Below are 13,703 nucleotides of genomic sequence, written 5' to 3' on the forward strand. Positions count from 1 at the left end.
ACACTAGACATTGGGCACAACTAGGTCGCTAGAGTCGGACACGACTAAGCGACTTCCCTTTCACTTTTCACTTTCATGCATTGGAGAAGGAAATGGCAACCCACTCCAGTGTTCTTGCCTGGAGAATCCCAGGGACGGGAAAGCCTGGTGGGCTGCCGTCTATGGGGTCGCACCGAGTTGGACGCGACTTAGCAGCAGTAGCAACAGCAGGGGATGGAAAGGCTTTTCAGGTGGCGGCAGTGGTAAAGAATCTGCCTGCTAATGCAGGAGAGGCAAGTTCGATCCCTGGATAGGGAGATCCCCTGGAAAAGGAAATGACAACCTTGCCAGGAAGATTCCATGGACAGATGAGCCTTGAGGACTACAGTTCATGGAGTTGCAAAACAGTCGGACACAACCGAGCTGGCACACAAGGGGGACTGAAAGCCTATTTTAGGTCATGCTGATGACAAATGATGTGCTATGTCCTGAGATAAAACTGCTCGTATCGTTTGACCTTTCCACAGCACCTGGATAATGCCCCAATATTAGAAACCACAGTACTGCATATTCCTTTTAACAGTATTTAACCAAACTGATATGATCTAGTGAAGAAACTTAGAATCACCTATTAGCTTTTTGTGATCTTAGACAAGTTGTACCTCAGCTCTCTGGAACTCACCTTCCTTACCCAAAGGAGTATGAATATCTCCCTCAAAGGATGATGGTTAAATGAAGCATACACATACAGACTTTGACACACAACATATTCAATAGATGTGGTTGTACTAGACCAACCCACACCTGATCAAGTTCTTCCCCACCCCCTGAGATCACATCAGTGTTAGGAACTTTCAGAGAACTCTTGACTCTTGCATTTGTAAATCCAGAGCACTCCCCTCCTACCACCACATAAGGGACTTGATCTTAAAATTAACTGTTGTTCTAATCAGGGTTCTTTTAACAGCCCTTTAAGTCCCTATGCCATTGAATACAAAGCCCCACTGTTAGGAACAGAGGTAGGTTAGTGAATCGCAAACATCCTTGTCATGTGATACTGAAGGGGAGGGGAACTTTGCAGCTCCTGAGAGCCCTAAAAACTGCAGGGAGCCTGGGGGGTGACAGGAGGTGGCCTGGAAATTTACCAAGGGAGGCTGAGCGCCCCAGAATCCTGGTCTACCTGTTTTCCACCACTCCAGGTTCTGGTAACTCCCTAAACTAACACTTCATGTGTATAATAAAGCATTTGTAATCCCATGGGAAGGTAAATCTTCATTAAACCTGAATGCTATTTTAAAGAGTAACAGTCCAGAGACAGAGACACAGAAAGAAAGACTGATTTCGGAGTGCACACAGTGTCAAGACTCGAGATGCCATTTAACCCAAATGTGCCAAGATTTTAAGTAAGTGAGGTGAAAGCAAAACAAAGCAAAAAAAAAAGATTCCTCAGAAGAGCTGTCTCTACTCACTGTCTCCCTTTTTCTTCCCACTCCTTGAACTTGCTACTTTTCATCCCTACCAAACGAAAAATGGATCATGGCAAAACCACCAGTGATCTCCATATCACCCATGCCAAGGAATAAAAATCGGCCTTTATCTTATTCAACCAATCAGGAGAATGAAAGCAAAAAATCAACTCTATAGTTTCAAGACTTGTAAGACATATGGCTATGCACGATTTTCTAACTGAATTACCAGCTTTTAATGACTTACTGTCACAGGTGTTCAGAGATTAATTTTTTATAATTTTTAAATATTTGTTTCTATGGGGGGGGGGATGTTTCTCTCTTTCCAAACATACGGACCAATACCTCTTCTAAAGGAAGCAGAAGCAACTGCTTTTATTGTTAAATTTTCAGGTCACAGGTTGTTTCAAAGGTTTATTTCCCACATCCTTAATAAGAGAAACCCCAGCTACAGTGGTCCAATTATAACTCTCAAATGAGCGCTGGGAAAGATGAAACCTAAGGAAGATTCTTGGTTTTCATCTTTTCGTGAACTTTGCACCGATCAGTATATTTACATACATCCTGCCAAGAAGAGAATTTTAAAACATCACTGACATGGTTTACTTAGTCTCATGTAACAATGATCCAACATCTAATCTATAAGACACTGCTGTACCACACATCACCTTAAATATAAATATGGTATATTTACATCACATTGCTGCTTATTATATGTCAAAGTTCAACTCAATGTGGCATGAAGTCAAGTTTTCTCTAGTCTTAATGACCATCAATTAACTGTCAGGTGGGGAAACGCCAAATATGACAAAGGCTTCCAGCTAACGCCATCAAAGTCGGCACTTCCGTGTCGAATCACTGTAATGTGACTTTCCACACTGCAGTTCTTCCTCTTGTGTGATGAAGGCCTGATCTGTCGATGGAAGAGCTTCTGATCCTGAGTCCAAGTCAGGTCTGGAAATACTAAGGCAATGTCGCTGGCAAAACCGTGGGCATAAAATAAAAGCATGCTCAGGCCTCCTCGTAATGGCTATCAGCTCAGGAGTGAGCGAGTCCATAAAGTCCTGATTTCAATTAACTGGTTTCTGCGTCAGTGCTGCAATATTAAACTGTGGGTCTCAAATGTGCACATACTGTCATATTCGTCTCGTGATTTACAACTGTCAAAGCACTAGGTATGTGGTTCTCAAAAATGTTTGGCTTCAGGAGAGCTGAGCCAAAAAGACTACACAGCAGGTTTCAGTGCAAACCCATATAGTGGTGGTTATCGGGCATTAATTATCTTCACACCAATGGAAGTGTTCACTATAACATACAAATTTGTTACACGAATCAAGAATGAGCTTCTGACTGATTTCAACAGATACAGTATGTCTTTTCACACACGTAATTTGTCCATATTTTAACTATTATTCTATAAATACTTGATATTTATATCATTAATGCTACTGGGATGGAATAATATTACACAGAAAAGTGTTTCACAACCAAGTATAAGAAGTTCTAGAGGGCTAAACTTCAGTTATAAAATGGGTCATAGGCTGAGAAGTCACTACTTATCCACAGTAACTATAAATCAAGAGATGACTGAGGGTCAGTCATCACATGTCCAAATCTATGAATGAATGAATTCCTTAGTAGATTAAAAAAAAAAACCAGAACATTGTTAGGTGATATTATATATGGCAAACCTATAGCACAAAGTTAGGTGGCCTTGTTTAGTATGAAAAATAATAATGCAGAATTTTAATACCCCTTTGGGTGCCACATTAAGACATCTTAACAAGAAAATCTTTTTTAAAGTAAACTACCAATAAATAAAGTTGCCCGGATGTACACAACATATGTACACACATGGTTCTCTAAGTATCAGTTGAGGAGCAGCATTTCATACACAGAGAGCCAAACGACTAAAGCTACACAATATAATACAGGTTTCCACTAATCATACCAGCAACCTTACCTAGAAAATAACACACTTCAATAGTCTTTCCTGATGGACATTTGAAAACCAATGCTGTAATTCATCTACTGACATAATTTCCCTTAAGAAACATGTGAGACTGTAAGAGCTGACAAGTTATATCATATATCAGTATCATATTACTGGAGCTCCTAGAACAACATAAATCACACAACTTCTGAAAAGTTTAAAAAACAAAAGCACACATCACATTCTAGGTGTCCTCCAGCGGTTCTTGTGCCACAGTCGGTGTTCACCCTGTGCCCTCTGTGCGGCCCTGAAGGCTTTCCCACAGCACTCTTAAAAGGCTTATGTTTGTTTTGCAAAGGATGAGTCACGAGTATGCTAAATAATCAGTCGTGGAAAAAAAAAAATGCAGAAGATAAATTCCATGTGTTCCTCCAAATGTAGAATACTGCAGGCTCCCACGAGTTGGTCAAACTTCCCAACCATCATCTGGCTTCAAGCTTTGCAGGATAAGGCCTCCTTACACAAAGAACGGTTGAGAATATTTGCTCCCCACACCCAGAGCCATTCAGGCATATACTGTGCAAAAAGAAACTGAAGATGAAAGAGAAAAGGATTACAAGGTTAGAATCCAAAGCCATCGACAACAAACTGCACAGATCAGCAGTGATTTAAGCCAACAAACATCACCAATCACCTTAAATACAAAAGAGGAAAAAACCTTAGGTGATGCTGCATTGAGTACCCGCTTTTGCATAAGACCCTATGCTAGACTCTCTGGGGAACAGAAATGGGATCACCACCCACTCACCCCCCCTTCCTCTAAGTAGGCAGGACAGACCTACATGCAGTGATACGATTCCATCTTTACTCAGTGTGATATGAATAGCAGGTCATGTAGGTAAGGATTCCAAATCATCCCAGGAATGAAAAGCAGGTCAAAGAGCAAAATGCATCCATGGTCAGTACTGTGAGAGAGAACTGGGGTTTAAGGGGCAGGGTGGAGATTACTGTACTGACATTAAAACAGCGAATTTCCTCTTCTAGATGTCATGCAGCTGGAACTTTCGAATGTTCTTAACATAATAAATCCACAGAAGAGAATTCAGTGACTGAACTGGAACCACTAAGATCTGAGAATCAGAAGTTACGATCCTCATCTTCCAGCATCAGGTTTCAATCAGATTCCCATGTATCTATCGTTTGGAAAGGTTTAGGATGCCTTAACCTTAATTACGAGAGCTGAGCGCACATGGCTGGTTACCTGGATGGAATGGGACCAGTATCCTGTGGTCCTTTTTGAAATGCCAAGGGTAGAAACAGCATGATGTGCATACACTTTTGGGGAAGGCACCAACCATGGGCACTTGTGCAGAAAGCTGCCAGGGGTGGCCACGTTGGTAGCCACATAGAATGGGATTAAACTCTGTACAAAGATTCCTTTGGAAGCATATTCATACTGCAATGCTCTGCTGAAGTGGTCTAAATAAGCCTGTTAAATAAAACAGAAGAAAAGACTGATTTTGTTGAGAACTCGAAAGAAATCAAGAGGGAAAAAAAGACTAATGGTCATTTTGGGGAAAAAATACAGCATAAGCAAACATCAGCTGCTGACACAGAACTCAACAAACTAGACCAAACCATTGTGATAGGTGTTTTCCTACATGATGACTTCACTTTCCACCTGGGAACGGGTTACCTTAGATGCTGAGAACGCCGCCAGCTGGGGGGTGGGTTTGCAGCAGGAGCCAGAGGAGATGGTGACGATGGCGCCCTTCTTCCTCTCCACCATCCCCGGCAACACGATGTGGACCATGAGGCTGGCCGCGGCGATGTTCACATTGACGATGTCCCAGAGCGTGTCCTCAGAGACCTGCGTGAAGTACTGCGGATAGGGGTAGAACACACCCACGTTATTCACCAGGATGCCAATGTCTCTGTCCTGCAAGGCTTCCCGGATCATGGCGTAAATCTCGCGGCCGCTGCTGAAGTCCGCGACTATGATATCAGTCTCCACTTTGTAGGTGTCAGCTATGTCTTTAGCGACCATCTGCAACTTCTCTTGGCTCCGGCTGATCAGGACGATGTTGAGCCCACGGCTGGCCAGCTCCTCTGCATAGGCCCTTCCAATCCCGTCCGTGGCACCTACAGGACAAGCCGGCAAAGGGAGCAAACTCATTTCACAGTGTGATCCTTAAAATGGACTTTAAATACTCCGGGTCTGGGTTTAACCAGAGAAGGAGTCACACTAGAAATAAGCTCGGTTCTGTGAGTAATCAGTCAAGCACAAGGTGGAATCCGTAATACAAATGACATGAGCTAATCAAATGCTCGCCCAGACACTCTGACAGGTAGAGGAAGCGCCGCTTTACGTTTGCCAAGGTGACTGCGAGACACAGTGGAAGACTGTTCTCAAAGCCTCACCTGGTCTCTGTGAGTGTCAGGAGGTACTTTCCTAGGAAACAATGGTAAATGAAAATGAAATTTAAAAGAAGGGAAGCATTTCTGAAAGTGGTACCAGTTTGTAAGGACACTTTCAAAACCAAGAACAAGAAGGAAAAGCAAGCAGCAGGGAGGCAGGGCTGGATGGGGAACAGGAGGCAACAGAAGGACAAAAATCACAAGGAAACACCTTCCAAGATGAGCAGTGAGAAAGGTGCACATATCATACCAGAGGAAGTTTTATTTATCCCATGAAAACATGATTAAATTCAGTTAAGTCCCTGAATGAAGCATCCAACTTAAAACACAGATCAAATGGGAAAGATGACTTCATTTTTAAATCAGGCATGAACTGAAATCTCATCTCTTACCACTCACGACCGCCCATCTTCCATACTGCTTGATCAGGTCTGCTCTGCTCACCAGGCGCGGGATGAAATGCAGCCTGATGAGGCTGTAGAAGTCACAGACAACGGTGATGCTTTTTCTGGCCGTGTACCAGGCTCCAACCAAGGCGAGGGCTTCCATGTAGCAGTTGCAGGACCTGGCGATTTCCCTGTACAAGAGGTAGAAGCTGTCGACAGCAGCCATGGCAGCCTGCAGGGGCGGGGAGCGAGAGAGGTGGTCTTTGCTTAGTAACTGAAAGGAACACACACAGTTTGGTTGAAGAAGGACATTTGAGACATCAGGGCTTAATAATTTTGCATTTAAATAACAGTAACTGTTCAAATGCACGTAGCCCGTGGATCCAGTCAATTTATGATATCATTACTTAACATCTGCAGCTTACAAAGTTCTTTCCATCCAAGAAGATTAGTCAACATGATTATCAAGAGTTACCAAATTCCTACTAAAATCCAGGCACTGAGCTAAATGTTATGGATACGACAATAAACACAATATGCTCTGCACCCTAAGGAGTTCCCGGCCCAGCTTAGTGACAGGCAGACTTTTTAATCCACGTAACAGCTGAGAGTAATGTTTATTTCTTTTATTGAATTTATTCATGCAAAACCAGCAAGCACAGAGGACCTACTATCCCTGTAAAGACAAAGTATGAAAAATAGAAGCACTATTAAGACATAGCCTTGGCCTCAAAGGGGGCTTCCTGGTCACGCAGACAGTACTGAAACTGCCTGCAATGCAGGAGACCAGGGTTCAATCCTTGGGTCAGAAAGATCCCCTGGACAAGAGAATGGCTACCCACTCCAGTGTGCTTGCCTGGAAAATCCCATGGATAGAGGAGCCTGGTGGGCTACAGTCCACAGGGTCTCAAAGAGTCAGACAGGACTGAGCGACTAACACTTCAGCCTCAAAGACCTTACAACTCACTTTGAGACAAAACTATGCTCTAATACTCTTTAACGTAAATTGCATCATGTATAGGTAATGTTCATAAATGTACGTTTTAAAAAGAGACACTCCCCGAACCTGAAGACATGGTTTTCTGAAATGACAGTGGCTAAGCATGCTTCATCTGGCTGGCATCACTGGCACACCATCATCCTTGCCTGGCCCCTTGTGTTTGAGGAGAGAAAAGCCCAATATGACTCTTGTAGTATCCACACAGCAAGCATCTTTATGTGCCATGTACTGGGATGGACGCTAAGGTTTCAAAGATGAAGCAAAGGACTGCCTAGGAGGAGAGACTGACATCTAACAAAACCACTTAAAACGCCGTATGAACTGGTATGTACGTGTGTGCACCTGCAGCCAGAGAGGCAGAGAAGGGCTGGGCATGACCAAGGCTGATAAATTTCCTTCTAGACCAGACCAGGGGAGTCACCAAGGCCTGAGCCAACCACGAGCTCTCAGTGAGGGTCAGGTATCAAAAAGATCAGAACAGACCACAGTTAAACTACAGGGAGCTCAGATATGCACAAGCACAAGGGTATATAGCACTTATTAATAGTATGTAAGAGAAAATAGATTTAAGCCAAAAACAAAATTTATATAAAATTTCTGGAAGTGGCCCCTCTCATAGAAATCTGTATAGAAAAAAACTTAAGTTTTTTTCTGAAACTAAGAAAAAAATCCCTGACAGTAGCAGCAAAAATTGGCATAAGCTTAAGGAAGAATAAGTGAATTCCCTCCCACTCCACTGCAATGCAATTTGAGCTCAACCAAGGTCTGCAGAGTGAAGAAAACAAATTAACCTCTGGAATGGAACACGCTGTAAGAATGACACCACACTGGTTAACAGGCGCACGAAATAACAAAGAACTGCTGAATGTAAATACGTGTGTGTGTGTGTGTGTGTGTGTGTTGAGTACGCATATGAATGTGTAGGCCAAGTTACAAACCAACAAAACATATGAAAGAAAGATGATAAAAAAAAACTCAAGAAATAGGCAGTAGGATTCCTAAATGCCCCACAATGCGCATATAACCCCTCAAACATTACACTTTACAAGCCTGTCCTGTGCTGTGCTTAGTCGCTCAGTTGTGTCCAACACTTTGTGACCCTGTGGACTGCAGCCCACCTGGCTCCTCTGTCCAGGGATTTCCCAGGCAAGAATGCTGGAGTGGGTTGTCATTCCCTCTTCTAGGGAATATTCCCGACCCAGGGATCAAACCCAATGCTACCACACTGGCAGGCAGATTCTTGACCACTGAGCCACCAGGGAAGCCCTCGGAGTCACAGTCCTCCACCCCAAAGGCGTCCCCTCTTTGTATGCTATGCACGAGCACCTCTCAAAGCTTCCAGATGCTGGGGACGAGGCAGTGACAGGTCACCTCCCCAACGGTCCCCCGCCACACCGTGGCAGTCCAGAGCCACATCCTGCGGGGCAGGTGCTGGCTGGAAAGGCCCCTCCCAGTCACACTGGCTGCTTCCCGGGACAGAGCTGATTCAAGACTCCCAGGGAAGTGACCAAAAACACTAGCTCCTTACAAAGAAGAACATAAAAACTGAGACTCCGAGTCCGACCATCCTAAGGTGGGAGTTCCTGAAATAACGCTTTTATAGTGGACACATGCCATCTGTCACACTTACTCCAAGAGTAGGCCATGAGGAAAGTAAATGAAAAACATGATACTTGTATGCACAGAAAATGTAGTAAAGTTAGAAATAACACAACCATAAGCAAAAAAAAAACAACAAACAACTAGATACTTGGAACATTAAATCTATTCTTCAAAATAACAGGCGAGTATATGTCTAAGATGCTACAACAATGTTTTCAGTAAAACACTGGACACCACATATCAAGGTCTAATAGATTGGAGCCAAAGAAATACTTGTGGGGAAAAATGCATGGCAGGCGTGTCTGAAATAAGGTTCCAGCTAAAAGGAGGTCACATGTGCCCTGGGGAATGACCTCACCCCAAGGGGAAGCTGTGTAAAGGGAACTTCAACCCCTCCTTGAACACCACTTTTCTCAAGAATGTGAGACGGAAAAACTCCAGAAAAGATGCCTGACTACAACAGAGTCCTCAGTCTTCCTGCCCAAGTCATTCTCCCCAGTCATTCTCCACCTGCAGTCTGCTCTTACCTCCTCTGCCAGCTCTGGGCATCCAGGAGCTGCTCTGCCTTCTCTTCAGGACAAGCTGCAAGCAAAAACAAACAGCAAATGCCTTTCCCTCACCACTCAGCTGGGGAAAACTTAACAAAAAAATAAGACCAAAGGTTTTAAAAGTTAAAAGAAAGTAAAAATTCATGTGCCATGAATTCCAAACAGGCATCGATGCTGAAGCTCCAATACTTTGGCCACCTGAGGCAAAGAGCCAACTCACTTGCAAAGACCCTGACGCAGGGAAAGACTGAGGGCAGGAGGAGAAGGGGACGACAGAGGTTGAGATGGTTGGATGGCTTCACCGACTCAATGGGCCTAAGACTGAGCAAACTCCAGGAGATGGTGAAGGACAGGGAAGCCTGGCGTGCTGCAGTCCATGGGGTTGCAGAGTCGGATATGACTGAGCAACTAAACAACAGCAATTTAAGAAAATTGGAAAAATGTACACCAAAGTTGTCTATTATGCACAGATCAAAGAATAAAAAAACACTCACAGGGCTATAGGACTCCACCAATCAAATCAGAGTCTCAGAAGACCCAATGCCTCCTCCCTGGTCACAACCCCTTCCGCCACCCTTGGGGTAATCACTCTCCTAAGTTCTGATGTTGGAGAAGGCAATGGCACCCCACTCCAGTACTCTTGCCTGGAAAATCCCACAGATGGAGGAGCCTGGTAGGCGGCAGTCCATGGGGTCGCTAAGAGTCGGACATGACTGAGCAACTTCACTTTCTCTTTTCACTTTCATGCATTGGAGAAGGAAATGGCAACCCACTCCAGTGTTCTTGCCTGGAAAATCCAGGGAGAATTCCAGGGACGGGGAAGCCTGGTGGGCTGCCGTCTATGGGGGCACACAGTCGGACACGACTGAAGTGACTTAGCATAGCATAAGTTCTGATGTAATCATTCCCTTGCTCTCTTCTTTCTTTGGAAATAGTTGTATACCACCCTACCACAGATTCTGAAATAACAGTACTCCATTTTGCCCCTTACATAAGGAATCAAGCCCACGTATCCTTTGGTGACTTGTTCCTCTCACTCGGGGCTGTTTTCCAGACCCAGGGACACCTCCGCAGCTGCAGGCCATAAACTCACTGCTGCACCGTCTCATGGCACAGACACAATTCGCATGTCCAGTCTACTGCTGATGGGTTGTTCTTGTTGGTTTTGACTTTACAACTATGAACAGCGCTGCTGTCAACATTCTCCCGCATGCACAAGAGTTTCTCAAAGGGACAGGCCTAAGAGTCGAACTGCTGGGCCACCGGACATCCATGTGTTCAACCAGATGCTGCCAAAGCGGCTGAGCCACTTTACACGCCCACCAGCAGCGAGTGTGAGCTCATGCTGCCTCCTCTCAATGGCTGGCAACATCCAACAGTTCACCTCCTGCCAAAGGCTGGCTGTGAAATGGGACCTCACCATCATCTGCACTGGCATTTCCTGACTGTTAATAAGGCTGGCACTCCTGACGTTTACGTGCCGTTTGTGTTTTCTCATCTATGAAATGCCTGTTTCTAGCTTTTGATCTTACTTCTTTTCAAATCAACTTTTTAAAAAATTTAATTTTTAAAAATTGTATTTATTTATTTTGGCTGAGCCACACAGCATGCTGGATCAAACCCAAGCCCCCTGCACTGGACATGCAGAGTCTTAACCACTGCACTACCGGGGAAGCCCCCTTGTGACCTTCTTTCTATTGTGTTGTCTTTTTTTTCTTTCAGAGTTCTAAGTATTCTTTCTACGTTCTAGATACTAGCCCTCTGTATGCTTTGTCTCTCTATATAAGTGCTTTTGATGAAATGAATGTCTTAGTATCAACATAGTCCAATTTATCAATCCTTTTCCTGCATGGGTTATGCTTGTTACGCCTCATTTCAGAAATCCCATCTTAGCCTCAGGTCAGAAAGATATTTTTCCATATTATTTTCCAAATTTTTTTTTTTTTTTTTTTTTTACAATTCTGCTTTTCAGATTCAAGTCTTTAATCCACCTGTGGCCTCATGACAGCGTGAGGCTGGGGTCGCATCCATCTCTACTGTTCCTCCCCAGACCCTAGCCCGGTGCTAGGTATACCATATTTATTTAACAAATAGAAGCGAAGAATGCCTTGTGTTCAAAGCTCAAATTTCACTCAGAAATAACTTGAGAAGCTGCTCCAACTTTGCATCAGCACTTGGATGAAGCTGTTATTGGTGCATCCTGACTTTTTGGAGTTTCCTTACCTCCCTGTGCCAAGTTTCAGTATACCGCTAACGTAAACTACATGCAGAGAGTCAAAACATGGGCCTTCTTGTCCAAGATCCAATACCCCTCAGTTTCAGGTCTGAGAATTAAAACCATAACAGCATCCACTCCTGGGTACAGACCCAAGATAACTGAAGCCTTAGGCTCACACAAAAACCGGTATGGCTAACAAGTGGAAACAACCCAACCGTCCAACAACAGATGAACGGACAAACACATGTGGTCTCTCCACATGATGAATATTATTCAGCAATGAAAAGAACAAAGTATGGATACATGTTATGATACGGACAAATTTCGAGAAGAGTATGCTGAGCCAAAGAAGCCAGACACAAAAGGCCACTCGTTATATGACTCCATGTACGGGAAATGTCCAGAAAACGCAAATCCAGAGACAGAAAGGAGAGGAGGGCTGCCACAAGGCGGGAGGAGTGGGAAATAGGGACTGACTGCCAATGGGGTGGGATTTCTTGGGAATGTTCTGGAATTAAACAGTGGTGATGGCTGTGGACAGGGAACATGCTACTATGAACAGCACACGTTTAAATGGCTAAAATGGTGAATTCTGTTATGTGACTTTTATTTCAAAAAAAAAAAAAATCTGCTTTAAAAAAACAATTTGTTGAGCTCTATCTATGTCTGTGGAATATTACTGTAGTGATCACAACCACAGACTCCGAAAACAGACATCCTGGATTTGAACCCAGGCTCCCCATGTAAGAGCTGTGTGTGAAGTTATTTCATTACTTGGTAACTTTTTGGGTGAAGTTACTTCATTACTTCACGGAGCTTTCCTTATATCACCTGCAAATATGGGGCTAGTATTTCCTGCCTAAAATTATAATGAAAATTAGATCATACATATGAAGCACTCAGAGCCTGGGAACATCAGCGCTCAATAAACCTTGGCTATCAGCCACTGTAATTTAATGTTCAATAATGTTAGTTATTGTCTATTTGCAGTGCTCAGGGTTAAAATCTGGCTTTCTGCAAAAGACTCCATCCACTAAGGGCTTTCTTCCTATCATGGCACTTCTCTCATCAACCCTTCCAGGCAGAGTTGTAGTCATGCCCAGTTTACAGACATGGAAACTGAGGCTTGCCGAGGTAAAGTGGCACGGCCTGGACTCTGCAGCTAAGAAGTGGGCGGTGGGAATTCAGATTAAGGTCTGTTAAAGTCCAGAGGCCTGCCTTGCGAACCCCACTCTGAGACCCCCAGGCGGGCATCCTGCTGACATTACCAAGCGGGCCGCTGGGTTGGGCTTCGCCGGGCTGCACGTTCCTTTGGAACAGCGACATCCCCCCTGGTCCCCATAACCCTTCCCCTCCAGCACCCGGCAGGGCCCAACAAACTACGGCCGCTGGAGAGCTGATGGGGCCCTTTCTCCAAGAGCGCCCTTATTCTGAATTACTTCTCATTCAGAACAAAGACGAAGACAACAAACCCTACTAAGACCAAGTCCCTTTGGAAACGAGAATAAAGAAGCACAAATGCGTGCCTTTCAGAGCCTCGTGGGGAGCACCCGGGTCAGGTCCGGGAAAGAGATGGGCCCGCGTTCGGGGTGGGTGGGGCCCCAGGTCGGCCGGGTCCCGGGGGAGGGGCGGGCCCAGAAGACGGGCTCCTCATGGGTGCAACGCCCGGATGGAGTTGGGGAAGAGGCGCTCCGGGTGGACAGGCCAGGAGGGAGGGGTGCTGGGGGCGGGGGTCCCAGGGAAGGGAGGGACGACAGGGCCCGAGGGTCTGGGCAAAGAGGGCACTGGTCCCCGGGGGCGTGGTGGGGCGCAGAGCGAGCTGCCGGGCCGAAGCGCCGCCGGGCGCCGAGAGAGCCTAGGAGGGTCTGGGACCCGGGGATGCGCGCGGGAGGCGCGGTACCTGCAGAGACGGCGCGGCCTCGAAGCTGGTCCCGCCAAAGACGCGCGGCCGCCGCCCCCGTCACCGCCGCCGCAGCAGCTCCCCCGGCCGCGCCCCCACGTGACCCGCGCACGCGCCCGGGGCGTGGCCGTTGCTGGACCCGCCCCCGGCGTTCCGACGCTCAGGCCCGCACGAGTGCGCGTGTGCAGCGGTTGCCGTGGAGACCAGAGAAGCGTTGGGCCGCCAACTAGGGGCCACAGCGATCCCGAAGAAC

General features: G+C 45.6%; 1 protein-coding gene across 2 annotated transcripts; it reads right to left on the minus strand.

The window, feature by feature from the left end:
• Positions 1–1,846: 1,846 nt before the first annotated feature.
• Positions 1,847–13,561, minus strand: HSDL1 (hydroxysteroid dehydrogenase like 1). Of its 2 annotated transcripts, XM_055554232.1 has the most exons (6): positions 13,451–13,539; positions 9,312–9,366; positions 6,189–6,414; positions 5,075–5,520; positions 4,640–4,867; positions 1,847–3,969 (listed from the first exon to the last, which is right to left on the minus strand). In XM_055554232.1, exons 3-6 carry the CDS (start codon positions 6,406–6,408, stop codon positions 3,871–3,873), a joined length of 993 nt encoding a protein of 330 aa, XP_055410207.1. In that variant the 5' UTR covers positions 6,409–6,414; positions 9,312–9,366; positions 13,451–13,539; the 3' UTR covers positions 1,847–3,870. The 2 variants fall into 2 exon arrangements, with proteins under 2 accessions (XP_055410207.1, XP_055410206.1); XM_055554231.1 differs by lacking the exon at positions 9,312–9,366 and having other exon boundaries at positions 13,451–13,561.
• Between the last annotated feature and the right edge of the window lie 142 nt (positions 13,562–13,703).

The sequence above is a fragment of the Bubalus kerabau genome, chromosome 17 (assembly GCF_029407905.1).
Source record: "Bubalus kerabau isolate K-KA32 ecotype Philippines breed swamp buffalo chromosome 17, PCC_UOA_SB_1v2, whole genome shotgun sequence".
NCBI lineage: Eukaryota > Metazoa > Chordata > Mammalia > Artiodactyla > Bovidae > Bubalus > Bubalus kerabau.